General features: G+C 48.2%; 1 protein-coding gene across 1 annotated transcript; it reads left to right on the top strand.

The window, feature by feature from the left end:
* The first annotated feature begins 19,406 nt into the window (after positions 1-19,406).
* On the top strand, positions 19,407-22,706 carry LOC117721920 (left-right determination factor 1). Its single transcript, XM_034520796.2, has 4 exons — positions 19,407-19,647; positions 20,786-21,032; positions 21,338-21,583; positions 21,954-22,706. Exons 1-4 carry the CDS (start codon positions 19,407-19,409, stop codon positions 22,315-22,317), a joined length of 1,098 nt encoding a protein of 365 aa, XP_034376687.1. The 3' UTR covers positions 22,318-22,706.
* Positions 22,707-27,238: the final 4,532 nt, after the last annotated feature.

Here is a 27,238-nt window from a genome sequence, read left to right on the forward strand (position 1 = left end):
CCAGAAAAATGTTTACCTATTTATGCCTCTGTTTTGCTTTTCTGAATTGGCAAGCAGGTCTACCTGGCTGCTAACAGTAGATCCCTGGGCAGGAGGGCTGAGGTTGGTTTATCTTCTCACTTGCTTTATTCTACTTTGGCAGGTATGGTTTTGATAGTTGAAAGACTGAACACTTTGGGGCTGGAGATGTAGCTTGGTGATAGAACGTGTACCTAGCTTGCTGAAGCCTTCCCTGGCTTCTGTCCCCAGTATCGAGGGAGAAAACAGCAAGATGTGACAGTTTTCCCCCACTGTTACCTTTATGGTGTGCAGAACAGGAACACTCCATCTTGTGCAGTCCTACATGACTGTTACTAAGCAACACTGGAGAATTACGGGTGCCCAAGGGCCTGGCTCTACAGCCTCTCCTGTGCTTTCCTAGCACCAGGAAGGCCTACAGAATATTGAGGTCGGTATGGTGGGGGCTAGGGAAGTGGCTGCGTTGAGAGTGTGTCTAGTGTGCATAAGGCCCTGGGCCCAGTCAGCAGCACCAAAAAGCTTGATGTCTTGAGTTTTGGTCCCTGGAGCTCACATAAGGGGCCGGGCAGGGGTTGGGGGTGGGAGAACCCACACCACATGCAGCCTGTGATGGAGGTACATCTCCCTCCTCGAACATACAGAGCATATAAAAATGCAATTTAAAAGAAAAGTGAGAAGGCTATGCAAGCTAGTAGGAGGGAAACCTTATGTGGGTGCAGGGCAGGTGCAAGACCTGTCAAGATGAAGCTTTAGATTTGACACAGTATTGTTCTACAGACCAGGTTGGTCTTGAACTCATGGCAACCCTGCTTTTAATGCTGGGGTTATAGGTTCATTACATACTTTAGGTATTATTGTGTAGATTTTTAAAAATCCTATGAAAGTATGTCCTAGTCACCAAGTATATCGAGTCCCTGGGGGTGTTTCCAGGTGCTGTGATTCCCAGGTGTGCAGGGCTGGAGTGTACTCACTCTGTCTGCCCCGCTGTGGTCTGAGCTATGTCCAGGAACATTCTTGGCTTAAAAATGCCATCCTTTGGGCTGGAGAGATGACTCAGTGGTTAAGAACACTAACTTCTCTTCTAAAGGGCTTGAGTTCAATTCCCAGCAACCACATGGTGGCTCACAACACTCTGTAGTGGGATCTGATGTCCTCTTCTGGTGTGTCTGAAGACAGCAACAGTGTGCTCATACACATAAAATAGATAATTATTTTAAAAATGCCTTGGAACAGGTAGGTCAATGGGTACTCTCATCTCACCTCTTAGAAGCCCACCTGTGCAGCTAGCTCCAGGACAGCTTGGGGTCCCTCCTGTGGGTGCCTGTTGACAATGGAATGGTTACTATCCACTTCTCCAGGGACTTTCCTCTGCTATGGTCTGGGAGCACCTTGAACCTGCTCAGTATGTGCTTTCTGGCAGAGTAGCACAGAGCTCTTGAACCTGCTAACTGAGTTTTGACATCTTTTACTCTATGAGGGTTTTGTTTGTTTAGGGTTTTGTTTCTTGCTATACTGACCCAAGCTAGCTTTGAACTCTCTTAAGCCAAGGCTGCCCTCAAACTTGGAATCTTCCTGTGTCAACCTCCCAAGTGCTGGGATTACAGGAGACAGGGATTACAGTGTGCTGGTATTACAGTGTGCTGGAATTACAGATGCTGGAATTACTGTTGTACACTACCACAGCAGTACAGTGAGTGATAGCAAGTGTCTTCAGGGTGGTGCCCTTATCTCAAGAAGCTACCCTGGCCTTTTCAGTGTATGAAATCCTACCCTGCTTATTCTTACAGCTTCGAGAGTCTTCAGGTAGGAGAGAATGTCTGAGGGACATTTAAATTAAAGCGCATGAGAGGAAAGCCAGTTTCACCACGGCTTTCAGCTTCAGGAAAATCATGTTGGATAAACGTTCCCTCCTTGAAGACTGGAGTGACTGGATGGCTAGAGTGTCCTGGGGGTTTGGACAGCAGACAGAGATACTTCAGTAGCGGGAGAGCCCCTATCCCACCTCCCAGAATGTCCACTGGAGGGCTGCTTTGGTTGGGGCTGGGGTCCCCTTTTATACATATTTAGGTTTGTATGTAAGCTCCTCTCCATGGGGACTGTGTTATAGTCATTAAAACACGATGACAACTGGGGGTGTGGATCAATGGTGGAGTAAGTGGTTAGTAGAAAGAAAAACCCTCATTTTTGCCTCTAGCACCTAAATAAAAAGATGCAAGGAGGTGGCAGGTGGTGTTGTTCCTGACACAGGAACATTTACTGAGGAAGTCCCTGTATTTGGAGTAACATAATAGGATTTCCTTCACCAGAGCCAGCCTGTGCGTCATCATAGGGGAGAGGAGAGTATGTGTGCATGTGTGTGCGCGCATGCGTGTGTGTGCACAGGTCCCCACAAGCTGCGTAGTGACTCAGATATACAAAGGCCCCACGGAAGACCAGGTAATCCCTGACTTGTGTGGTGCCAGGAACCCAGGGCTCCCTGCAGAATATCAGGAAGAGCTGTACCCCAACTTTATTTTTCATTAAAGACTTTTGAGATAAGATGTACTGTAGCCAATGCTGGCCTAGAACTTTGTCTTAGTCACTGTTCTATTGCTGTGAAGAGACACCATGACCAAGGCAACTCTTAAAAAAGAAAGCATTTTATTGTGGCTTGCTTACAGTTTCAGAGGCTAACCCATTATTACTATGACAGCAAGCATGATGTCAGGCATGGTGCTGGAAAACTAGCTGGGGGAGGGGTAAAGCCACACCTATATGAGCCTAGGGAGCCATTATTCAAACCACCACAAGGTTACTACAAAGCCCAAGCTGTTCTTCAGTTTGTGACAACCTGACCTCCCTCCCACCTTAGCCTATGGAGTGCCTTTATTTCAGGATAAAGCACCACACTTTGCTTTATTTTCTATTTTAATGAAATAACCAGAAACTGAAGTAAAAATGGGGCTTGCCTGGCCAGGAAGGATTAGAACCCGGGCCTCTGAGCGTCTAGCAGTTTATGAACGAGTTTGGTGAGAAGAGAACAGTTCACCATTGATCATCTCTACAGATATGCCTAGGACATTCTAATTTAGTTTTCCCTATCTTAGAATTCAGAGTGGAGGAGAAACTGAGAGGCACCCCCTCCTCAGCTCCATCCCTTTGCCTGCATCAGTGTTGATCTTGGCATCTTAAGACTATTGTTATTTTCTTGAAAACAGCACTGCTCCATAGCAAACCTGTAATTGACAAGGCCAGTTGTCAAGGGTGAGCACCCCCATCCCAGGCAGCCGAGTTACTGGCAGCAGCCCTTCATTGAGCCCCTGGATCTGAGTCTTTTTCCCCCGTACTCACTGGTGACTACTAAGATGTCACGTTGCTTGAACACCTTGGATTCCCGAGGTGTAGTGCAGCAAAGAGGCTCTGCCCACTAGAGGGCGTCTACCTCTGAGTTGGGGGTGGGGTGTCGGGATCAGGGAGAAGGTAGGTTGGAGAGAAGCTGGTGACTTCCTGTTTCCGCTAAGAAGTTCAGTGTTCTTCAAAGGGGAAAGCCTAGGTTTACTCTCTGCTTCCTTCTAGCCTCTGCATAGCAGCCACCGGGGCTGAAAAGTTGGACAGCTGCTCCCTTGTGGACGGGCAAACCAGCGTCCCTTCTTAGGCCCCAGGACAGTGTCCTGCTGTTATCACTTGCTCCCTGAACCTAGCCTTTCCGGGTCATCCAAAGCAACACACACCGGTCTCATGCAGGGAGAGGTAGGTCTAGAGAGTAAGACCACATCTTACTAGGTAACCTTGCCAAGTTCCTGAGTCTGCATGTCCTCACCTGTAGGCTGAGAGTAAGGACAGGTCTTCCTTTCTGTGCTGAGATCTAAAGGAGACAACGCCTGGTGTGTGGCAGGCATGAACAGAACAGGAAGGTGCTGTTCTATTACAATCTGCAAGAAGTAAGAAGCACAGAAAGGCTGGCAAGCAGGTGAGTCCCAGCTGACTGTGGCTGGTAGCCAACATCCTCAGAAAGTTGGCTAAGGTTGGGGAGACATCCCTACAGTGCATATTCAGATCTTGTTATTATAGACAGATAAAGTGTAGCTTACTCATGTGCCAGGTCCTCCTGAGACATTCATAACCAGCTAAAGAAACTAGTGGTTGGTAAAGACAAGATCCAGATGACTGGGTTGGGGGAGGAGGCAGTAAGGAACATGGTGGGGGTGAGAAGGAGTGGGGGGTAGAAGTGTAGAAGTGGGGTAAGGTGGGCCAGAGACAAAGAATACAAAGCATGCCTTCCTATAGCTCTGACATTACTCTTTAGTTGGGGGGGAGGGGTGTCTTAGGGTTTTACTGCTGTGAAGAGACAGCATGACCAAGGCATGAATTTTGGAATGAATTCTACTTGGATCAGGTAGAGATGGAGGCAGAGTCTTGGAAGAGGCCAGGGCTAGGAGTTAAGGTTGCAAGGTTGCAAGGTTGCAAGCCAGCACCATTTCAGTAGAACTGGTGCCCAGTTGACATTTGTGCAAGGTGGCTTCTTAGGGCTCTAATCCTGCATAGTGAACCTTAGATGAACAGCCTGAATAGCAGACACACATTTGCCTGCCCTCCCACAGTCTGGGAGCCTGACATTTGGGTGTCAGTCCCCTGGGCTTACAGATGTTCCCTTTCTCTCACCCCCCACCTCTCCTGACTTTTTGTTTTGTTTTTTGTTTTTCTTTTTTTTTGTTTGTTTGTTTTTTTTTTTTTTCGAGACAGGGTTTCTCTGTATAGCCCGGGCTGCCCGGGCTGTCCTGGAACTCACTCGGTAGACCAGGCTGGCCTCGAACTCAGAAATCCTCCTGCCTCTGCCTCCCAAGTGCTGGGATTAAAGGCGTGCGCCACCACCGCCCGGCTTGTTTTTTGTTTTTCAAGACAGGGTCTCTCTGTGTAGCCCTGGCTGTCCTGGAACTCACTCTGTAGACCAGGCTGGCCTCGAACTCAGAAATCCGCCTGCCTCTGCCTCCCAAGTGCTGGGATTAAAGGCATGTGCCACTACTACCCGGCTTCCTGACTTCTTTTTAAAGTGATACCATTCATCTTGGGTGAGGGACTGCCCTCAATGCCTTGATAAGTGTAGCTGTCTCTTTAAATGCCTTATCTCCTGAGGTACCGGGTACTGCTTCAATGTTGATCCTTTATAAGAGTTGCCTTGGCCGGGCAGTGGTGGCGCACGCCTTTAATCTCAGCACTTGGGAGGCAGAGGCAGGTGGATTTCTGAGTTCGAGGCTAGCCTGTTCTACAGAGTGAGTTCCAGGACAGCCAGGGCTACACAGAGAAACCCTGTCTCAAAAAACTGCTTCAACACCGTTCCGGGTGGACCAGAGTTAGTCAGACAAAGCATTATCTGAGGATCACAAAGACTCAATGAAGGATGAAGGGGGCACAGAGAGGGCTGGAAACAGAGGGAAGCTGGCTGGATGAAGGGGGCACAGACAGGGGAGCGGTACAGAGGCTCTGAGGTTAGTTAAGGCCAGGACCTGGCCCTGCAGGAAACAGGAGAAAATATGCACGTGTTCTGGAACTCAGAGAAATGGGAGGATGCTCAGGAGAATGTGGCCAGTGTGGCCACCACTGTGGCTCAGGCCTGTTTCAGATATGGAGCAAGACTGCCCCCTGGTCTTTACTAGCCTCCTGTGGTGTGACTGTCAGTGGGTATATAGACTTTCCCTGAGCTGCAGGGGGCGCTGTTGCACCAACCGCGTCTCTGAGCTGACTCGCTGGAAATGCTGGCTGGTGGAGGCAGTCACCTTCCTCTAGCTGAGTCCTCCCTTGGGTACCGGGTCCTGGTGAAACCAGGCAACATATGGGACAAAGGAGATTGTGAGCACCCTAAATGACTTAAAGCTTCAGCCTGTCCAGTTTGGGACTCAACACCAACTTGGCTCATCCTGTCTCTATGTTTTCCTGTAGAATTTGCCTTTGGCTGCTCATATCTGGCTGCCAAGCTACCTTGGACTGTGTGAGGCAGGAAAGGACTGGGTGCAGAAAGTTCCAAGCTACTAGGCAAGAGGACCTAACAAGTCCTAGGAACTTTCACTAACATTAGCAAAAACACATTCTCTTGGGACCATGAGCCTGCTGCGTGGACATAGCCCAACCCCAGAGCTTGCCACACCTTCCCTGTTGCCCTTAGTCAGGGGTAGCCAGGGAGGGACTCAGACACACTCAAGATGCACACATGCAAACCCACACACATCACTCAGGTACACTTACACGTCCTTCACGTTCACATGTTCAAAATCACATGCACACTTGCATGGATACTAGCAAACACACACATGCACACAAGCACGCACACACAAGCACGCACACACACTCACGCACATCTACAGATGCACGAGCTAACTCATGCACGCATAAACAGCATCACATTCTCACACAAGGACACACTAATACATACTCGGAGTCACACACAGAATACACGCACAGGTCATAGACTCACTGATGCACACACTCACTGGACCACACTCATGCATGTACACTCCCCCCGAGGATGCTGTTTTATTCCATTGCATTGGATGACTGGTGATTTCAGAGACAGCTGTGGTTTGGAGCAAGGGATACTAGAGGGAGACACACATGGTCCTTTACTCTCTAGAGGATCTCCTTGGCTGCCCAGGGTCACACATATCATCTTGATGTCTCAGGCTGTGTCCAGCCCCCTTAGGCTTTCTTAGCTATGGGTAACACACAACGTAGCCTTGGCCTCTTTGTCAATGCGGATCTACAAACAGGCTGTCATCATAGCCATCCCTTGACCAGACATGAGGCCTGGTGCTTTGATCCATGGTGGGGCTTTCTATGCCCCTGTGACTAGAGTTCCATTCACTTTCCTGCATAGAAAGCTGAAGACCGGCCGGGCGTTGGTGGCGCACGCCTTTAATCCCAGCACTTGGGAGGCAGAGGCAGGCGGATTTCTGAGTTCGAGGCCAGCCTGGTCTACAGAGTGAGTTCCAGGACAGCCAGGACACAGAGAAACCCTGTCTCGAAAAACCAAAAAAAGAAAAAAAAGAAAAAAAAAAAAAAGAAAGCTGAAGACGAATGTACCAAGTAAAACTGGATGCCTGCTTCATGGTAGGCTCCAGACCAATTAATTCCCTTGTCAATAGACAAGTTATTTCATTATGAATTCAAACCCAAGGGGAGGGGTGAGCTGTGCTCCTTGAAGCCATTGGACAGCTTTTCTGGAATCTGTTCTCTGGGAACCCTGTGGGTCTGGGGACTGAAGGCAGATTGGAAGGTTTGGTGGCAAGGACCTTTACCCACTAAGGCCTCTGGGGGAATCAGCTTTTCTGGAATCTGTTCTCTGGGAACCCTGTGGGTCTGGGGACTGAAGGCAGATTGGCAGGTTTGGTGGCAAGGACCTTTACCCACTAAGGCCTCTGGGGGAATCAGTCCTGGAACTTCTCTAATCCTCCTGCTTCTGCCTCCACAGAGCTGAGATCACAGGAGAGTGCTACTGTAGTTAGCTTTTTAATTAGCTCTTTGTTCTTCTGAAGGAGAGCTTCACAGGCTTGAGCCAGAGCTGGCCTGGAAAAAGCATAGGGTTTGGAGACAAAGGTAGATTGTGAGACCTCCACGCTTGCCTCCTGCCCAGCCCTGCTGTCAACAGTGGGAAGAGCTTTGTAGGCTTCACCTTCCTCAGCTGTGATGCTGGACTGTGAAATAAGGCTTGCTGCTGGTTCTCCGAGTCACCAACACCACCTGAGCAGCTCCCCATTCCCCAGGGCACAGTTTTACTGCTCACTTCCATGTCTGAGCTGTCATCTTCTACTGCAAAGATAAAAATAGCCTTGCAGCCTCCCTGGTCCTGATGCTAGCCCAGCATGTGGCTGCCTGAAGTGAGTGTCTCTTCCTATCGATCTTTTCTTGGTTCTCTGTCCCTTCAGGTTTTGGTCTTCTCTCCCTTAAGGATATAGCTACTAGTTATTTTTCCAGAAGCTTCCTCTGTCCTGATCATCAGCCCTGCCATGTCCCATCCTGCTCTGCTACTGATGTAGCCTTCTGCCCCTCCCTGTCTAGCTGACTTCCCCAGGTCCCTGGGTGTGGTCCTCTGTACCCTCCCCCCCTTCAGGCTCTTCAGGCTGGTCTCCTCACTCCCATCCCTTTTCTGCACATCCTTAGCCCTGCCTCTGTGGACGGTACCCCTTCTTACCTGTCCTGTGCCCTGGATCTAGAGGCCTATGGCTGTGACTTGGGCCAGGAGACAGCTTCATTTAGGAGCACCTTTCTGGCTTCTCCGCAGCCATCTGCCTCTTTGCTCAGATGAATTGCAGTTGCTCCTCATTGTGGTGTGGTATCTGAAAAGTCTGATGCCAGACCCCAAATCAGATGGATTTTTTTCTGTGTTATAGTCTACATATCTTCTACTTTCATTTCTTTTTCTTGTTTTGTGACAGAGTCTCCTTCTGTAGCCCTGGCTGGCCTAGAATGCACTATGTGACAGGTCTGCCCACCTCTGCGTCTCCAGTGTATTAAAGAAGTATTCTTCTACATCTGATTATTTTGTTGTTTTAAAAAGACTTGTTTTTACAGGTCTAGAGAATTAGCTCAGCTGTTAAGAGCACTTAATGGCCTTGCAGAGGTACAGTTCCCAGCACCTTAAAACTATCCTTAACGTTAGTTCCAGGGGATCCAACTCCCTCTTCTGACCTCCACAGCTGCCAGGGACATAGTGGTACACATACATGCAAATATTTAAGTCTATGATTTTTAAAAGATTATTTATTTTATGTACGTGAGTACACTATTACTGTCTTTAACACAATAGAGGGCATCAGATCTCATTACAGATGGCTGTGAGCCACCATGTGGTTGCTGGGAATTGAACTCAGGACCTCTGGAAGAGCAGTCAGTGCTCTTAACTGCTGAGCCATCTCTTCAGTCCAGTCTATGATTTTTTTTTTTTTTAAAGAAAAGATCTTTTAAAGAGCTAGAGAGATGCCTCAGTGGTTAAGAGATCTGCTCTTCCAGAAGACCCAGGTTCAATTCCTAGCACCCACATGTTGGCTCACAACTGTTTGTAACTCCAGTTCCAAGAGATCTGATGCCCTCACACAGACATACATGCAGGCAAAATATCAAACACATAAAATAAAAATAAATATTTTTTTTAAAAGATAAAGATCTTATCATGTAGCCCTGGTTGGCTTGGAAGTTCCTGTGTAAACCAGGCTGGCCTCAGACTCACATAAATTCATCTGCTGTTGTCTCCCAAGTACTGCATTAAGGAATGTGCATTACTGTGCTCATCTTTATTTTGAATTTTGATACAGGGTTTCACTGTAGCCAGCCAAGACTGGCCTCCAGTTCATTATGTGGCTAAGGATGGCCTTGAACTTCTGATTCTCTCACATCTGCCTTCCAAGTGCTGGAATTGCAGCCGATATCACCATTCTCTGCTTTCTATGATTCACTTTACAGACTATTTTTGGAGGGTTTTTGACTAATGCAACTCATTTTATAATAGAGATTTTTCAAAGATTGTAACTATATTGGAGGTGAGAGGTGGAGTAGGAAGGCAGTTGCCCAGTAAGGGATGGAGGATCTCAAACGGAAAGAAGTAAGACCAAGTGAGACCGGAGGGCCTTGTGGGGGCATTAGGTAGGAGGGACCCCAAAGGGTTTGGAGGCCTAGCTGAGTATAGATGTTGGAAACAAGGAGGTAGGGACAGAGAACATTTGAACATTAGGTTCTGGGGCCCAGAGGAGAAGCAAGCTCCGCAGAGAGAAGAGAATCACAGCGGAGGTCTTGCCATGACCTCCAGCTGCTGGCAATTGCAGTTCAGACTAGGGTGGTGTGGCCTCGGGCTGAGGAGGTGCTGAGACACATGTTAAAGAAGGTGTAGCCAGCAGACAGGACAAATATCCCTTGGCAAACAGCTCTCTATTCTGAATGTGGATTCTGGATTGTCTTTGGGGAAATACAGTAATTGACCAATCAGCCAGAAGGAAGTGAATGTGGATTGGGGATTTTTCACAATGGGCTTGATTAGGTGTCAGGTGGGAGGGAGATTGCCCTTTGTCATGTAGAAGAAGCTTGGCCTGATGGCCTTGAGGATGAGGGTAGGTAGAATTTTGGTGGTCTTGCGGTCAGATTGGAAGTGGGAGTTACCCTAAACCAAGGTTGTCACCCTGCAGAAGAGGGCAGGAGAATGGGGTGTAAGGGGAGACTGACTAGTGCAGCCCTGGACTGGGCTTGAGGTGGGTAAAAGGTTTGACCCTGATAATAGGTCAGGTTGCCAGTTGAGTGTCAAGCGACAATATAGGGTCAGGGTTCACTGGGGGGCCTCCAGGGGTTGGTGTCAGCTAGACAAGGTTCAGATGGAAAGGGGGCTCTGAGACCAGGCAAGCTAAGGCCCAGGAGTGAATCCTTCCAGGCAAGAGCCCAGCAACTGAGGTCCCCTTCCTAGCAAGGGCAGACACTCTGTTCTTGTTGAACAAATGCACCAAGGCCAGCCCAGGTGCCTAGCCACATGACTGAGCTGACCCTAGCCCAGAGCGCTTGTGGGGTCTCCAGACCCACCCTGGGTGGTCTTATTGCTCTCGCAGAGCAGCCCGGGCTTATTTGGGCCTAACTGGGCCAAGGAGGGAGGTAACTAGGCAGGGACAGGGAGCACGGTTCAAGCCATATGGTCCTGTCCCCTTTCTGACAGGTGTGAGTCCTGGATTTAGTTCCAGATGGGTGTCCTGGGAGGAGCCTTGGGACCTCTCTCCTCTTGTCAGGTGAGGCAACAAGAGGCAGGATTCAGCAAACAGTACTGGAAGGAAGCCCAGGGATGCCATTAAGGCTCTTCTCTCACAGATGAGGAAACTGAGGCACAGGCTGCTGATTAACGAATCTGTGGTCCCCTAGGTAGAACTGGCCCTCCATGAAATGTCACTGGGGAGAGTGAAGGAGATAGGAGGCAAGAACACTGCAGAGTCACCTCATCAATCCGTGTACCTGTCTCCTGTGGTGACAGTGGCCTCCAAAGGGTCACAATCAAGAAACATTTGCTTAATTGATTGAAGAGAAAGAAAGGCAGGAAGAGAAGCTTGTAAAGACCAGGACTGCTAGGTTTTTCTACAGAGAAAGAAACTACCTTAAGAGGTCTTTCTCCCTTGATACCTTTTCGTTGTGTGAGGTAGGTTAGGAAGGCAATAATATGACAGACAGACAACAGACAGACAGACAGACAGACAGACAGTGAGTGTACAGGGGATGGAACCAGCACCTTGGGCATTCTGGGCAAGTTCTCTTCTCCACAGAGCTATATCCCAGCCCCTGTAATTTCCTGACCCCCTCCCTAAGTCCTCTGTGAAAACAGGTGGAGTTTAGACATGGCATCTCAGAAGAAATGGCTCTCCTGTGTGGACCCCGGAGAAGATGGGGCCTCTAGTTTGCATGGCTGAAGGAGGGAAGGGGTCTGTCCCTCAGTGGGTCGCTTTGGTGGTTGCTGCAGAGCCAGAAGCAGATGCAGTGTAGAAGGCATCCATCTCTGCTCTCCTTTACCCCTTGAGGGTCTGTTCTTTGGGAAGTGGTTTGCCTGCAGGTGCATCTGACGTGTGACTAAAGTCCCAAGGAGAACAAACAAACCATAATGAAACCAAGTCTGAGTGTTTCACTCCTATCTTTATCCTCCCTCACCTGTGTATTTGGTAAATACAGAAAATGAAACCACTTCTCAGTGAGCTGTGTAAGGGTTCAGGCTGGCCTTGAACTTGCTTGTAGGAGATGACTCCCAGAGTCCTGGGAGTACCATGCCCAGTTTTAATGCCATGCTGGAGAATTGAACCCAGGGCCTCATATTGGTCATTTCCAACAGTATCCAGCCTGAGGGTGACAATGGCATTGAGCTGTGTTTATTTCATTTGTCTCAGTCAATTCCCAGTCCTGAGGTTGCGTCTGTTTGTCCATGTAATAAAGTTGGGGCAAGGGAATTTTTTAAAAAAGACCTCAAATAATACATTTAGGATGTGTGTGTGTGTATATATATATATATATATATATATATATATATATATATATTTTTTTTTTTTTTTTTTTTTGAGACAGGGTTTTTCTGTGTAGTCCTGGCTGTCCTGGAGCTCACTCTGTAGACCAGGCTGGCCTTGAACTCAGAAGTCCGCCTGCCTCTGCCTCCCAAGTGCTGGGATTAAAGGCACTTTTGTATATGTTTAACAACTTCTAGCCCTGAGTTTCCTGAGTTTGTTCTGGGCTAAGACCCTCCCCAGGGAAGTCGAGCACAGTGAGAAGCGAGGGAAGAGCCACGCACAGTGGAGCATGCTCATGATGCCAGCACGCGAAAGGCCAAGACAAGAGGCGTATTGAGTTCAAGGCTACTTTAGTTACAGAGCCAGCATCAGGCCAGTTGTAGAAGACAGAAGGTAGAAGACGAGGGGAAAGAGGAGGAGGAAAAATCTCTTAAAGTCCGGCATGGTAGTGCATTTCCATAATCTCAGCACTGGAGAAACTGAGGCAGAGGGCTAAGTGTATGTTGGAAACCAGCCTGGACTACCCAGTGGGTTCCAGGCCTGTGTGAACTATAGTGTCAGACCCTGTCTCAAACATAACAGGAGAAACAAATGAACCAACCCCCTCCCCCCAATGAACAAACAAAACATCAATCAATCAAAGGGAAAACACTGAAACCCATGGCATGGCCACAGGTGAACTAGAAAAACCCCAAGCTATGGAGGAGCCGCTGGTACCCAGCCTGATGTCCTGTGACACAGACTCTCTGCTGCTCAGCCTGTATGGCCCTGATGGAGGGCATGGGCTCTGGAGAGCATGTAGTGGCTGCTCACTGCACTCTCCTGTCCTGTGTCCATGAGTGTTCCATACCTCGTGTGGCTTGGGGGAGGGACACTGGCACTGGAAGTTCAGCACACTGGTGGGCTGGCTGCTGCAGGAAGCTCCCTGACACTGGTAGGCATGAATCCAGGGGTTTAGGAAGCCAGGAGCACCCCTCTGCTCTACTAGAACAAAGGCTCCTTACACTTTTTCCACTTGTGACCCCCTTGGGTCTTAGACATTTTCATGAGACCCCAGGTATATAGGAATAAAATAGGTGACAAAGCAAACATTTGTTGATAGCAATCATAAAGACAGTTATTTAAAAACAACTCACTGATAAACACATGTCATGTGTATTAGATCGGGGAGCTGTCATGTGCTGTGAAGGGCCCTCCAGTCCAGACTCCAGCACTGTGTCTGGGGACAGGTTGCTCCCTGACTCTGTAAGGAGGAGAAGGAAGAAGAATAAAAGAGAGAAGTAAAACCATTGTATCCTCGAGAACAAACTGTGGCTGAGTGCTTGATACTGCAGGATGGAGAGCACCTTCAACCGCTTCAGAGTCGTACTCAATGACTGCAGATCCCCAAAGTGAGTAAAAGTAGGAAAAAAAAAAAAAAAAAAAAAACCAGCAGCTTAAATATCAGAAAGAGACAACTCATCATAACCAAATCATAACAAGTCATCATAACCAAAATGGACTCCCTGACCTCCTGCAGAAAAGTGTGGCTCTAAACAGTGCAACCTAATTCTGCCTGGTTTTGAGTGACAGGCGATTGAACAGACTGGGTTCTGTCCCCTGTTCTGCTCTTGCAGTGGCCGATGCTGCACAGCTTTGACTGGTCTTCCCTGTCACAGGATCCTCTATGCAAAAACTTACTGCAGTGAGAGATTTCCGATAGGTGGCTCTGGTTTGTACACTATGTTTGTTGGTTGGTTTGGCTTTTTTGTTTGTTTGTTTGTTTGTTTTTGTGTTTGAATGGAACCAGGCTCTCCTGCATACCTGGAAAGGCCTTCAGAGCCATAGCCAGCCTGTCTAGACTCTGACACCACTGTGATAATCACTGTTATGAATGAATTTCTGTCAGACTGAGTGGAATAGCTGGGTTTCAGAATAATGTAGTTCCTTCAGCTCTAGAATGATCTTCCAAAGTGTTCTCTATTTTTACTACAATAGGAGAGTTCTCATTGGTACAGATATTCAGTAAATTGGTAGAATTCTGTATTCATTCTTGATTTTTTAAAAAACACGCGTGCGTGCACGCGCGCGCACACACACAGACACACACACAGACACACACACACAGAGACACACACAGACACACACACACAGAGACACACACACACAGACACACACAGACACACACACACACAGACACACACACAGACACACAGACACACACACAGACACACAGACACACACACAGACACACACACAGACACACACACAGACACACAGACACAGACACACACACACAGACAGACACACACACACAGACACACAGACACACACAGACACACACACACAGACACACACACAGACACAGACACACACACACACAGACACACAGACACACACAGACACACACAGACACACACAGACACACACAGACACACACACACACACACACACAGACACACACACAGACACACAGACACACACACAGACACACAGACACACAGACACACAGACACACACACAGACACACACACAGACACACACACAGACACACAGACACAGACACACACACACAGACAGACACACACACACAGACACACAGACACACACAGACACACACACACAGACACACACACAGACACACACAGATACACACACACACAGACACACAGACACACACACACACACACACACACACACACACACACACACACACACACACACACACACACACAGAAAGCATAACATCATTGGTAGATACTCCATTTGTTCCTAACAAAAGCAATAGATTTAGAAACGGGAGTCACCTAAGCACAGTTATAAACAATAAATAAGGGAAGCTACATTGGAAGTCAGAAAGTAACCATTTGCAGTGAGTGATATAAGCAACAGTTAAGCAGGCCTGTGAATGAAAGACCCCGCTTCCATAGCAGCCAGAATGACAAAGGGCTCGGGGATTTACCGGACAGGCTACACACAGGCACATACATCTACATAAAAATAAAATAAATCTTTTCTTTTTTTTAAAGAAGAAATCCACATTGTAGTGTGTTGTCATGCAGGTGCTTCCTGTCTAATCGTGCTTGCTAATGTCAGAAGAGAGAGCCCCGTCTAGCCTGCAGGAGGCCTTAGGTCCATCCCCAGCACTGGAACAAGCAAATAGTCAAATTAGCTATAAATGTCTCTCAATTGCCACCCAACTCAGAGCAGTGATAAGGTATAATTGCAGAGGCAAGCTAAGTATCAGAGTAAACAAGCCGACCTCCAGGATCTCCAGAACTAACTCTAGCTGCCCCCTGGGAGGGAACCCTGGGTAGGAGAGACTTTTCACTGGACTTCTTAAAATATAAAATTGGGGGTATGTGAACATGGAAGAGTGAAAATTTCATACGGTTCCATCCCTAGACATAGAGCTACACATGACCAATCTCGGTTGAGAGAGGGAGAGTTAGCCTTTGCCAGGTATGAGCCGCTTTCCTAGATGAGCACGGCAGAGTGGTCGGCCTTCAGACCACATACGCACAAACAACAAAAGCAGGGCCAACATTTACATTTATTTGTGAGTGTGAGTGTGAGTGTGTGTGTGTATGTGTGAGAGTGTGTGAGAGTATGTGTGAGAGTGTGTGCAACAAATAATCTAAGAGAAAAGAGGCCATCAGCCTGAAAGTGATGGGAAAGTGATGGTAGCTGTGAAGGGAGAGAGGAAGAGAAGGGAAAAAGAAAACACATGACAGATGTTGATGCAGATGTGGACAAAAAGGAGCCGTAACCACTGCTGGTGAGAACATGAACCAGAGCAGTATGAAGCTCAATATGGAGAAGGAAGATTCCCACATGACTCTGTTGGACCCTACCTGGGCATTTGCTCAAAGGACTCCAAGTTGGCTTGTCACAGAGACACTTGCTCCACTGTGTTTACTGTGACTCTGTTCACAGCAGCAGAGCCAGCAGACAACCCAAATGTCTCACACAGAGGAACAGAAATGGAAAAAGTGGTGTGTACACACAACAGCTTTCTGCTGGCTTGAAGGATGAAGCCATGGTGTTTGCAGGAAAGTGAACACACCTGGAAGTAATCATCATGAAGGAGTTAAGGGAATCTCAGAAACAGTTCTTGTGTATTTCCTGTTACTTTTGGCTCTCAGATTGTATGTGGGTACAGAAGTTGATATTTATATATCATGAGAGTAGAACTGTCTGGGGTTATTAATCAGACCAGTGAGGAGGGGAAGAAGAGAAAGGAGAAAGGGGGGGGGCACAAGAGGAATGTGTTCAGTATGTAGTATATGCATGCTCAAAAGCTTCAAAACATTAAAAGATGGGTCAGTGAGGTACGTTACAGGGTAATGGTGCTTGATACCAGCCCTGGTAACCAGGCTTCAGTTCCTAGGACTAACATGGTGAGAGGAGAGAACCAACTTGTTTGTTTGTTTGTTTTGAGACAGGGTTTCTCTGTGTAGCCTTGGCTGTTCTGGGACTCACTCTGTAGACCAGGCTGGTCTTGAACTCACAGAGATCCACTTGCTTCTGCCTCCCAAGTGCCGAGATTAAAGGCATGCGCCACCACAGCCCCACAGGAATCAACTCTTGAAAGTTATTCTTTGATATTCACATACATACTGTAACCTGTGCCTCTACCTCCCCCAATAAATAAATAAAAACAACAAAAGATTAAAAAATATATCAATTAAGAACACAGTTTGGGGAAAAAATATAAAATTGGTAACTGGGTGTAATGGTCTGAACCTGTACCCACTGTGGAGGCTGAGGGGGACTCACTTCAATTCAGGAGTCGGAGGCCAGCCAATGAAACCCCATCTCTTGAAACAGAATTGGACTGCACATAGCTTAGTGGCACAGCACGTGCTGAGTATCCCCAAGGCCCTGGGTTCAATCTCAGCATTATGCAAACACAAAACAAAAAACCAACTCACAAAACATATCTTCACACACCCGTCCATGAAACTCCACATTGAAAACCCAATTAAACAACACCCCCTGCACCAAATCTGTAAAGATATTTTTTTTTAAAAAATTAAAAGTTTTACACTTTAAAAACACAGGTGCAAATAATAGTTGTTAGTAAAATCTGCATGATGAGAAAACCATCCCCTGTTATTTGCAAGAGAGACAGAGGTCAAGTGAGCAGGCAGGGGCAAAGGAAGATCCTGCCTCTTCCTACACACCCTCTCACAGGTTTGAATGTTGTTGTTGAATTCTAATTATTTTTAAGAGAGTAAAAAAAAAAAAAAAAAAGTCAAGTTACCCTTTAGAAAGTTGACCACTCAAATAAGTTAACAGTGCAAGCATTTCTTGAGCACCTACTGTGTACCAAGAGACTTGCCAGGAATTCTGGGAACATTGTGATTAAATGGCTAATTTCTGGTGTCTGTTTTCCCAGAGGGAAACTTGAATCACTTTGAGGAGATTCACATTTCCCAGAGGAGACTTAATGTCACACTGAGGAGGGTCTGAGATCTGCAGAGCTTGCGAGTGTGCTACAGCAAGGTTTGAATTCAAACCTGCAGGAAGGAGGAGCCGCCAATGGCCTGAAATGCCATCTGTATTGCTGCCTGTACCTCCTCTTTCTCCTAGAAAGTCTAGGAAGCTGAGATTCTCTGGAAGAACATGGAGTCCACCAAGGCATGGTCTCGAAGTCCCTCTGCACTGCTCACCAGAAGCCACAGAGCCTCCGGTAAGGATTGGGAGCTCCATGTGTGGCACCTTGGCTGGCCTTGATGTACTTGCTAAGCAAACACTAAATGTCTGCCCTGCCTAGTGAGGGTACCCTAGATACCAGGAGCTAGCCTGGAAAGACTGTCCTGGACTTTAGCTTCCCTGAACCTGATCAGAGGCCCTTGGGTCTGATCCTATTCCTGATGTTAGCCATATACATTATTCTGGAAGTCCCAAGGTGACTTCTGTTCTCATTGCAGTGTTTGCCCCAGCAGCCCAACCTCTGTTTGGGGCCAGAGAGTGGCAACGAATACTAGGCCTCTCTCTTACCTTAGCCCTCAATCCCTGCATGATTGGGCCAAACCTACCCCTGGGACTTTAGCACTGGCTAAGAAAGGCATCGTGTCAGGAGCTGCAGGCTTCATTCCAGGAGTTCCCTTTCCTGGTTTGGGGGCTGCTTTCCAATCTCAAGCCTGACCTGGGTCAGACCCAGGCCGGAGCAGTGGGGAGGGGCTGCTCTTCTACATAACAAAGCGTGGCCCTGCTGGAGAGCCAGGGAACACACCAACTGACCTTACAATCCACTGCGGTTTTTTCTTTTATCCCCTGACTAAGATTGTCAGAATCTGCAAATAAAACCTCTAGATACCGGTGTAATGTAAATCCCAGGCAAACAATGACTGACATATTAGTGTAATCATGTCCCAAATTCCGTACAGGTTTTATTTAGCAGCCCTGCCTCTGGCAGGTTGCTCAATTTTATTTCTCCTGTATATTTCTTCAGCTCACAAATCCACAAATCCACACTCGGGTATCCCAGCTGTGTCTTAGAGAAGGCTTAGTATACTCCGGTGTATAGCCACACACCCTGTCCCCACCCCAGACACAGACATTGCAATGAGTCCATCTGGCTCTCTTCAAGAACCTGGGCAGGACTTGGCAGAAAATAATTGGAGATGTGGAAAGCCCTACGTGGGCACCGATCTTAATTCTGTTACCCCTTGTCTGAGCCTCTGCACTCTGGCTCAGAGATTGGGATGGGGTAGGTTTTCAACTCTAATTCCCATACAGAAAGAGAAAGGATGGGTTCCTTATTGGCCAGTCCCAGGCTTTGTAATCAAGGAAGGTCCCCCACGAAGTGGAGCAGCTTGACTCTTGTCAGCCCTAGAAAAGTCTTTTGGATACCTGGCCAGGGGTGCTGGGCAGCAAGCCAGTTGGAGAGCCCAGGTGTTGATTGATATCTGGTTCTTTCCAGGGTTTGCAAGCAGCAGTGAACAAGACTACAGGTGCACATTCCAGACACTGGGAACAGGCATCCAGCAGAGAATGAGACCTCGACATCTTCTCCAGGACCCGCCTCCCAATCCATCCTGGGATTGAATTTAGGGCTTCATGTGTGCAGGCCTGGTGCTCTACCACTGAGCTATTACCACCTCCGCCCTGAATGTCCTAATTGGTCAGACACCCTTAAGTCAATGGTGAAGTATATGGCTAACAGACAGTGGTGACCAGATGTTCTCAGTCCAGACAGGCCTTTGTGTTCTTTCTAGACAGCCCCTCCTTAGGGCTCAGGGGCTTGTTTCATGCTGAGCTCCCAGGAGGTCCCAGGGGTGTGACCTCTCTCCTTCCTCCCTGCCCCCTACCCCAGGACCAGCTATAAAGCTGCTCTGTACCAACCCTCCGAAGACTCAAGACCCTTTCGGGACACCTCAGGGACACACACATCCACAGCTCCTCTTCCTGGGCAGCGCCATGCTGTTCCCGTGGGCATTCTGGGTACTGTCCCTGGTTAGCCCTGTGGACGCCCTGACGGGAGAGCAAGTCCTGGGCAGCCTACTGCAACAGCTGCAGCTTGATCAACCACCAGTCTTGGACAAGGCTGATGTGGAAGGGATGGTCATCCCCTCCCATGTGAGGGCCCAGTATGTGGCCCTGCTACAGCACAGCCATGCCAGCCGCTCCCGAGGCAAGAGGTTCAGCCAGAACTTTCAAGGTGAGCCCTCCCTTGTTGTCTTTGGACTCCAAGAAAGGCAGACTGATCATGTGGTGTGAATGGCCCTCTGCTTTGTGGGGCTCAGAGTCAAAGTCATAGGGGACACAGTCTGAGGCAGTTGTTAGAGGGAACAGGTCTGGGAGGGTGTCTGGGTCTGGGCACTGGGCACTGAAGGACCCTCAGGATAGGAAAAGGGGGGTTGTGCTTTCTATTAAATTAAGGAGCAGAGAAGAGGGAGGAGAATGGAGGAAAACAGAATCTCTGGAGCAGTCAAGGCTAGGTAGAACTTCCTGAGATCACTGCCTGGAATAGCAGCTGACCTGGAGGAGAGGGAGCACAGTATACAGCTGTCAAGTAGCAAGGGCCTGCATGTAACCACCCTGCTATCCTAGAGAACACACTGGCCAGAGCAGTTTTGGAATCGGACAATGTCCTTAACATTTGCACCAGGGTTCAGCAGTCCTGACAAAGATGTTCACAGCCTCCTGTTCCACTGAACGGAACCCCTCACAAGAACATCCGTCTCTTAAGAAAAGTACAGTTCCAGCCGGGCGGTGGTGGCGCACGCCTTTAATCCTAGCACTTGGGAGGCAGAGGCAGGCGGATTTCTGCGTTCGAGGCCATCCTGGTCTACAGAGTGAGTTCCAGGACAGCCAGGACTACACAGAGAAACCCTGTCTCGAAAAAAAACAAACAAACAAACAAACAAACAAACCAAAAAAAAAAAAAAAGAAGTTAAAAAAAAGAAAGAAAAGCACAGTTCCACAGTGACCTTGGGTTTTCTTTCTCTAGTCTCTGCAGCTGACTCTGTACCACCCCATCCTCTCCCAAAACCTTCCAGAAAGAAGCCAGCATTGCTGTGCTCTTGAACCCCACCAGCTCCTTCCTTGAACAGGGTTCTAAGGGTGGAAGAGACAATAAAAAAGAAGCCCACTGATTGTTTAGTATTCAGGGCCTTATTGCAAAATTTACAATTCCTGGGTGGAGAGAAATACTTCTTTTTCACGTTGTTCATGGGCTTCCTGTTCACAATCTCCCTAAGATTACTAAGGAATCTTAGCCATTGGCCTTGGGACTTGCCACCCTGGATGTTTTCTGGTACCTGGAGAGTTCCGGTTGACTCTGTCCTTGTCCACAGAGGTGGCAGGCAGGTTCCTGGTGTCAGAGACCTCCAGTCACCTGCTAGTGTTCGGCATGGAGCAGCGGCTGCCGCCTAACAGCGAACTGGTGCAGGCCGTGCTGCGGCTGTTCCAGGAGCCTGTACCCAGAACAGCTCTCCGGAGGCAAAAGAGGTTGTCCCCACACAGTGCCCGGGCTCGGGTCACCATTGAATGGCTGCGCTTCCGTGAGGACGGCTCCAACCGCACTGCCCTTATCGACTCTAGGTATAGGCCCTCTCCCTCCCCCTACCTCTATGTGTGTGCGTGTGTGTGCGCGCGCCTGTGTGTGTTGGGAGACTTGGGAAGTGCGAGGCTCGGCCCTGCAGGGGGAGGGCAGCAGCAGATGATAGCGGTGGAGACGTGTGGCGTGTGTGTGTGTGTGTTGGGAGAGTTGGGAAGTGCGGGGCTCGGGCCTGCAGGGGGAGGGCAGCAGCAGATGATAGAGGTGGAGACAAGACAGAACAGATTCCTCCAGGGCCTCCCCAACAGCCTGCCAGTCCCCTAGCCTGATGCGCGCTGCTGTGTCTCAGGCTCGTGTCCATCCACGAGAGCGGCTGGAAGGCCTTCGACGTGACCGAGGCGGTGAACTTCTGGCAGCAACTGAGCCGGCCGAGGCAGCCGCTGCTGCTCCAGGTGTCGGTGCAGAGGGAGCATCTGGGACCGGGGACCTGGAGTGCACACAAGTTGGTTCGTTTCGCGGCGCAGGGGACGCCAGATGGCAAGGGACAGGGAGAACCACAGCTGGAGCTGCACACGCTGGACCTCAAGGACTACGGGTAGGCACTGTGGGTTAAGTTGATAAGCGAAATCGAGAGACAAATGGGGAATTTGACCTATCTGTGAAATGACAAAATTTCAGAATGTGAGAATATTTAGAAAAAGGCTTCCCTCTGACTGTTAGGAAGCGCCCAGTAAATAGTATTTAATTTTTAGTTCTTAGCTATCCATCCCCACATAAATATCCAATATTCGGTTGTTTCCTTTGCTGTGACACTGGGGTTGAAATGTAGGCCAGAAAAAACTCCTAATAAGCTACACACCCAACCCAGTTCTTCAATATCCGCAGAGATAGCTTGATCCTAAGTCTCTCCCAGATGCTGGGATCTTAGCCAAGTCTGTGCTGACTTCTGACTTCCCACCCAATAGAGCTCAAGGCAATTGTGACCCCGAAGCACCAGTGACTGAAGGCACCAGATGCTGTCGCCAGGAGATGTACCTGGACTTGCAGGGGATGAAGTGGGCTGAGAACTGGATCCTAGAACCGCCAGGGTTCCTGACTTATGAATGTGTGGGCAGCTGCCTGCAGCTACCGGAGTCTCTGACCAGCAGGTGGCCATTTCTGGGGCCTCGGCAGTGTGTTGCCTCAGAGATGACCTCCTTGCCCATGATTGTCAGCATGAAGGAGGGAGGCAGGACCAGTCCTCAAGTGGTCAGCCTGCCCAACATGCGGGTGCAGACGTGTAGCTGTGCCTCCGATGGGGCGCTCATACCCAGAAGGCTGGAGCCGTAGGCACAGGGTGTGGCCTCCCCAAGGATGCGACTTTCATGCTCCTCTGAAGTGCTCATTAAACCGGGGGAGATGGGGGTTCTAAACTCCCAATGGGCAGATGCTTTGCGTATGCTCTTGCTTCTTCTGAACACGCCTCATCCTTAAATTTTACCGGCAGGGAATGTGACTCGCTGGCCACTGGAGGCGCTACCTAGTGGTCTCTGTCCTGCATATTGTTCACTGCACTGTATGCAAAGCACTTACATGTATAGATACTGTAAAAACTAAGGACAGAATTCCTAATTGCTGTTTTTCCCTTGATTTGTCCCTGGATCTGGACTGAGTCTCAGGCTTGACTCTGGACCTAAGACCCAAGTGTATCAGACATGCCCAGCCTACACAATACTGCCTTTCCTAGATGTGAATAAAATATGCTTTGTTTTGTAACTTTTTATTTCCTTATTTTTTTCCTCTCTCAAAACAGGGTCTCTTTGTGTAGCTCTGGCTTGTTTTCTCATTTAAACGACATCTATGCAAACTGAGGCAGAAAAAGAAATGTCTGGCGTTAGATCAGGTTTAATGATAAAGGAAGCCTAGCTGATATTCATTTGAATCCTAGTCTGTGGCGTCTGTTTTTCAGAACTGAGATAGAAATGTTTTGCTGTTGAGATTTTTTGCTTTTCTGGGCCCAGCAATTAGGGTTTTTATTTCAATTTTAGTTGCATTAAGAAGAAAATCCTTACCACGTCAGGTGTGGAGGTGAGCATCTTTATCCCAACAGAGGCAGGCCGAGCTCCATGTGTCTGAGCCCATCCTGTCTACATGAGGAGTTTCAAGTCAGCCAGTACTACACCGTCAGGCCTTGTTTCACATAAATAAATAAATAAATAAATAAATAAATAAATAAATAAATAAATAATTGAAGTCACAATTCTGGAAGGGTGGAGCTCACCCCTCTTGGGCTGATATAGGGGTGTCATTCACAGCACTGGCCATGCCACGGCACGGTGCCAAGCATACAGAGGCTTTAAGGAACAAGTTTGATCAGAGTCTCAATCCAGGATAGGTCTCTGTCTCCCCACAAGTCTGCACGGCTGCTGGCTTCAAACTCCATGTCCTCCAGACTGATCCAAATTCTAAGCTTTCTTGTCTTGATCCCCTCAAAGCAGCAGCAACCCCTGACTTCCGTGGTTTTTGTTTAAGGAACCAGTAATTTAATAATCACTTTACACATTGACTGGTACAGCCAGGCCTATGGCTAGTTCAACTTACACCCTAGATTTATTTTTTTTTTTTAAGGCAGGGTCTCACTATGTAGCTACCTGTTTTTATTTTATTTATTTATTAATTTATTATTATTGTTAATTTTGAGACAAGGTATTACGTAGCTTAGGATAGCTTCCAACTCCATATGTAGTCAAAGATGACTTTAACTTTTTTTTTTCAAAACAGGTTTTGTGTGTGTGTGTGTGTGTGTGTGTGTGTGTGTGTGTGTGAAGCCCTGGCTGTCCAGGAACTCATTCTTAAGACCAGGCTGGCCTCAAACTCAGAGATCTGCCTATCTCTGTGTCCCAAGTGCTGGGACTAAAGCCTTGCCTGGCTTTGATATTTTGTTTTTTGTCAGGGTCAAGCCTGGACACAGGATTGGAGTTCTCAACTGGAAGCAGGGATATCTGGAAGGCGCATAATAAATATACACAGACTACTTTTTGGGTACAAGCTGACAGGCAATTTTTCAAGGCTTAAAGTTTCTCTCTCTTCTCTCTCACTCTCTGCTTTCTTTCTCGGTCATTCGCTCACAACGTGAGGCTGCACACACTCTGCATTCTCCTGCACACTCTGCTTTTCTCCTGTGAGCTTTTCTTGAACTCCCACACTTCTACACACCTCTGTGCGTTCCCCTTTCACTTTCACACACACTCTTCACACACATCTCACATACATCTCACACACACCACATGTACTCTCCTTTCACTCACACACACATTCTCCATACACACCTCACATTCTCTCTTCACTCTCTTCAAATTCTCTCTTCACTCACTCTTCTCATGCTATCTCGCCTTTTTCTTGCCCCAGTCTTTTATTGATACTCCAAAAGCAGATATAAAAAAGACATTGTATAATCATTGCCAAATCAAATTAAAAAAAAAAAAAAAAGCATGTCCCACAAAGAGTTAAGAATTACAGTTGTTTCCCAAAGTTTCAAGCTTCTCTATTCCCAGGCCTGTGGCCAAAATAATAATTGCAAACTTAGCGTTATTTAAACTTTAACTTTCGACTTACTATACTTCAGAGCTCAGAGCTCCAAGGTCAGCTACTAGCATTTCCTGTGAAGCTCTAATGATAAATGACATGGGCAAAGCTGCCAGGCAGTGGCCAGAAAGAGTCAAATTAACCCTTAACTCAGCAGTTCCACTAGCTGTCTACTTCTGTGCATTGCACACAGTGACTCTCCTAAGGGTCCCAGTGTTTTAACTTAGTTTTACTAACATATAATTTTATGTATTCTATACTTCCTTATCTAGGAACCACTCTTACATGTTGTGCAAAACTTATTTCATAACTTCAATAGATTTTTTCCTTTCTTGGGGTCCCAGTGTTGGCTCTACTTCATTCTCTAATAATCTCTTCAAACTCTCTTTGCAAGTCACGCATTAATCTGGAACTACCATTGTGCAGTTACTGCATTGTTTCCCAGATGAGAACACACAGCATGCACCTGGGCCATTAGGACTGCGCTGTGCTGTGCCCTGTGCCTCAATTTTTAATTGTTTAAGAATCATTACATCAAGGAACACCTAGTTTCACAGAATTCACCAGAGCAGAAGGAGAAGGAAGTAGAAAAGTCATACATAATAGAATAATTATGCACACCAAGGCCAGCTGAAAAGCAGTCACACACAAATGAAATCTATACAGCCGTTGTCCAGGGCTAAGGTCAGGAGAAATGAGAACATCTGTTTTTTGTTTTGTTTTGTTTTTTGTTTTACAAAGAGCTGCTGTGGGCTGAGATGTCTCTCCATCCTGGCCAATACAGGCAGTCCCTTATTTCAGATAGTGGGTCCCCTGGAGGGATGTGTCTCCTGCTTCTCATGGTCCCAGACACCGTCCTCTTTACAAGGAGCTGCCTCAGGCTTCTGAGATGTCTCCATCTCAGCCTACTGCAGGCAGTCCCTGTTATTGTATGCTGTCCCCAGCAGTTTTTGTTTTTTCCAGATAGGGTTTCTCTGTGTAGCCTCAGCTGCCCTGGGACTCACTCTGTAGACAAGGCTGGCCTCAAGCTCACGGAAAGTTGCCTACCTTTACCTCCCGAGTGCTTGGATTAAAGGCGTACACCACCCACCACCACTGCCCGCTGACCTTAAATATTTTATAAAATTAAATCGTGTGTGAGTGTGGATATGTGTGAGTGTGAGTATGTGTATTAGTGTGAGTGTACGTGTGCACACACATGCAAGTGTGTGTGTGAGTGTGTGTGTGTGTGTGAGTGTGTGTGTGAGTGCCAGCCAGCATGTGCTGTGGAAGTCAGATGGAAACTTTAGGTTCTCTCTTTCAACAGTGGATTCTGAGGGTCAGACTCAGCTAGTCAGACTTCCGTGGCAAGCAACTGAGATTAAACCTCTAACCTTTCCTCCTCCTGCGTCCACATCTGGAGTGCTGTGATTACAGGCTTGGACCGTCACGACTGGTTTATGAGTCACTAGGTATCATGCATGCTACCCAGACACTTGGCCAACTTTTGTCAACTCACACTCTGGTCCATCACAGCCTTGAGCCTGTAACCTGCTGAGGGGCAGACAAGGAAAGCCTTTCCCAACCTTTTCTTTGGTAGTTGCACCATTATCCTAGTGTGACTGGGGCTAGACCCCAGAGCACAGACCAGGCCGGTGCCAGCATCATCAACAAAGGCAGAGATGAGGACTAAAGATGTGTGGAATGGGAGGCAGGAGAAGATCAGGCAGAGCCAATCTGAGGAGCCAAGGGAACGACCAGGGCCCTACAACCAGAGACCCAGAGAAGCCAGTTGTGGGGTCCTTAACAAAGAAAAGACAAGGACAGAGGAAGGCTCTGGGAAACTGTTAGCTGGGTGCTTAAGAGGGTGGGAGATTGAAGTTGGGACAGAGAACTGAGAGAGGAAAGAGACACCCTGTTTCAGATAGCCGCAGGCTGGGCTAGCATCAGGACCAGGGAGGCTGCGAGGGTATTTTTATCTTTGCAGTAGAAGATGAAAGCTCAGACATGGAAGTGAGGTCAGAGAAGCAGCAAAACTGTGCCCTGGGGAATGAGGAGCCGCTCAGGCATGGCGGTGTCAGTGTTGGCAAGAACTCCACAGCAAGCTTTGGTCCCAGTCTTTTCCTTGTGGAAATTGAAGCCTGCAAGTAGGTGGTTTTGCGGCGGTGGCCCCGTCACGGTCCACCCATTCCTCTAACACATCCAGCGCCAGTTCTGTCTTGGGTGAGGACGCATAGCAGGTGCAGAGGCCGCTGCTTAGTTGGAAACCTCCAAGTCCCAGCCAGAACACACTAGACGCTCAGCGTGTTTGGCCCGGGGCGGAGCAGTAACGAGTGGTCCTAGGGAACTCTAGAAATGCTGTACTTTATTTGGGGCAGTACAGAGTTTTGGAACTTTTAAGGTCCCGGCTCCCTTACGCTGCGGTGCTCTCTTGACTACAGATGGCTGGGAACAAAGTAGGTTCACTGTGCCTGGTGATCTCCCGTCCTGCAACCAAACTGGGCCAGTTTAGAAGTTCCTGGGGACGTTCAATCACGAACATTTGCAGATGCTCTCCGTCGCCGCAACTATCCTAGGCACGGCCCAGTGTCCTCTCAGCGGGGATGTGCTAGTAGGGCACGGAGGCAGTCTGGAGACGTCTTCTTCCAGCCTTGTGGGCGTTAGCTGGTCTGGTCCCGCCCCTAGACCTCCGTGAGGACGGCCACGC

This window comes from Arvicanthis niloticus, chromosome 16, assembly GCF_011762505.2.
Source record: "Arvicanthis niloticus isolate mArvNil1 chromosome 16, mArvNil1.pat.X, whole genome shotgun sequence".
NCBI classification, from domain to species: Eukaryota; Metazoa; Chordata; class Mammalia; order Rodentia; family Muridae; genus Arvicanthis; species Arvicanthis niloticus.

Coding starts and splice junctions, on each gene's coding strand:
- LOC117721920 (XM_034520796.2), top strand. CDS start 19,407: ATGCTGTTCCCGTGGGCATTCTGGGTACTGTCCCTGGTTAGCCCTGTG. Junction 19,648..20,785: donor GTTCAGCCAGAACTTTCAAG/GTGAGCCCTCCC, acceptor CCTTGTCCACAG/AGGTGGCAGGCAGGTTCCTG. Junction 21,033..21,337: donor ACTGCCCTTATCGACTCTAG/GTATAGGCCCTC, acceptor GCTGTGTCTCAG/GCTCGTGTCCATCCACGAGA.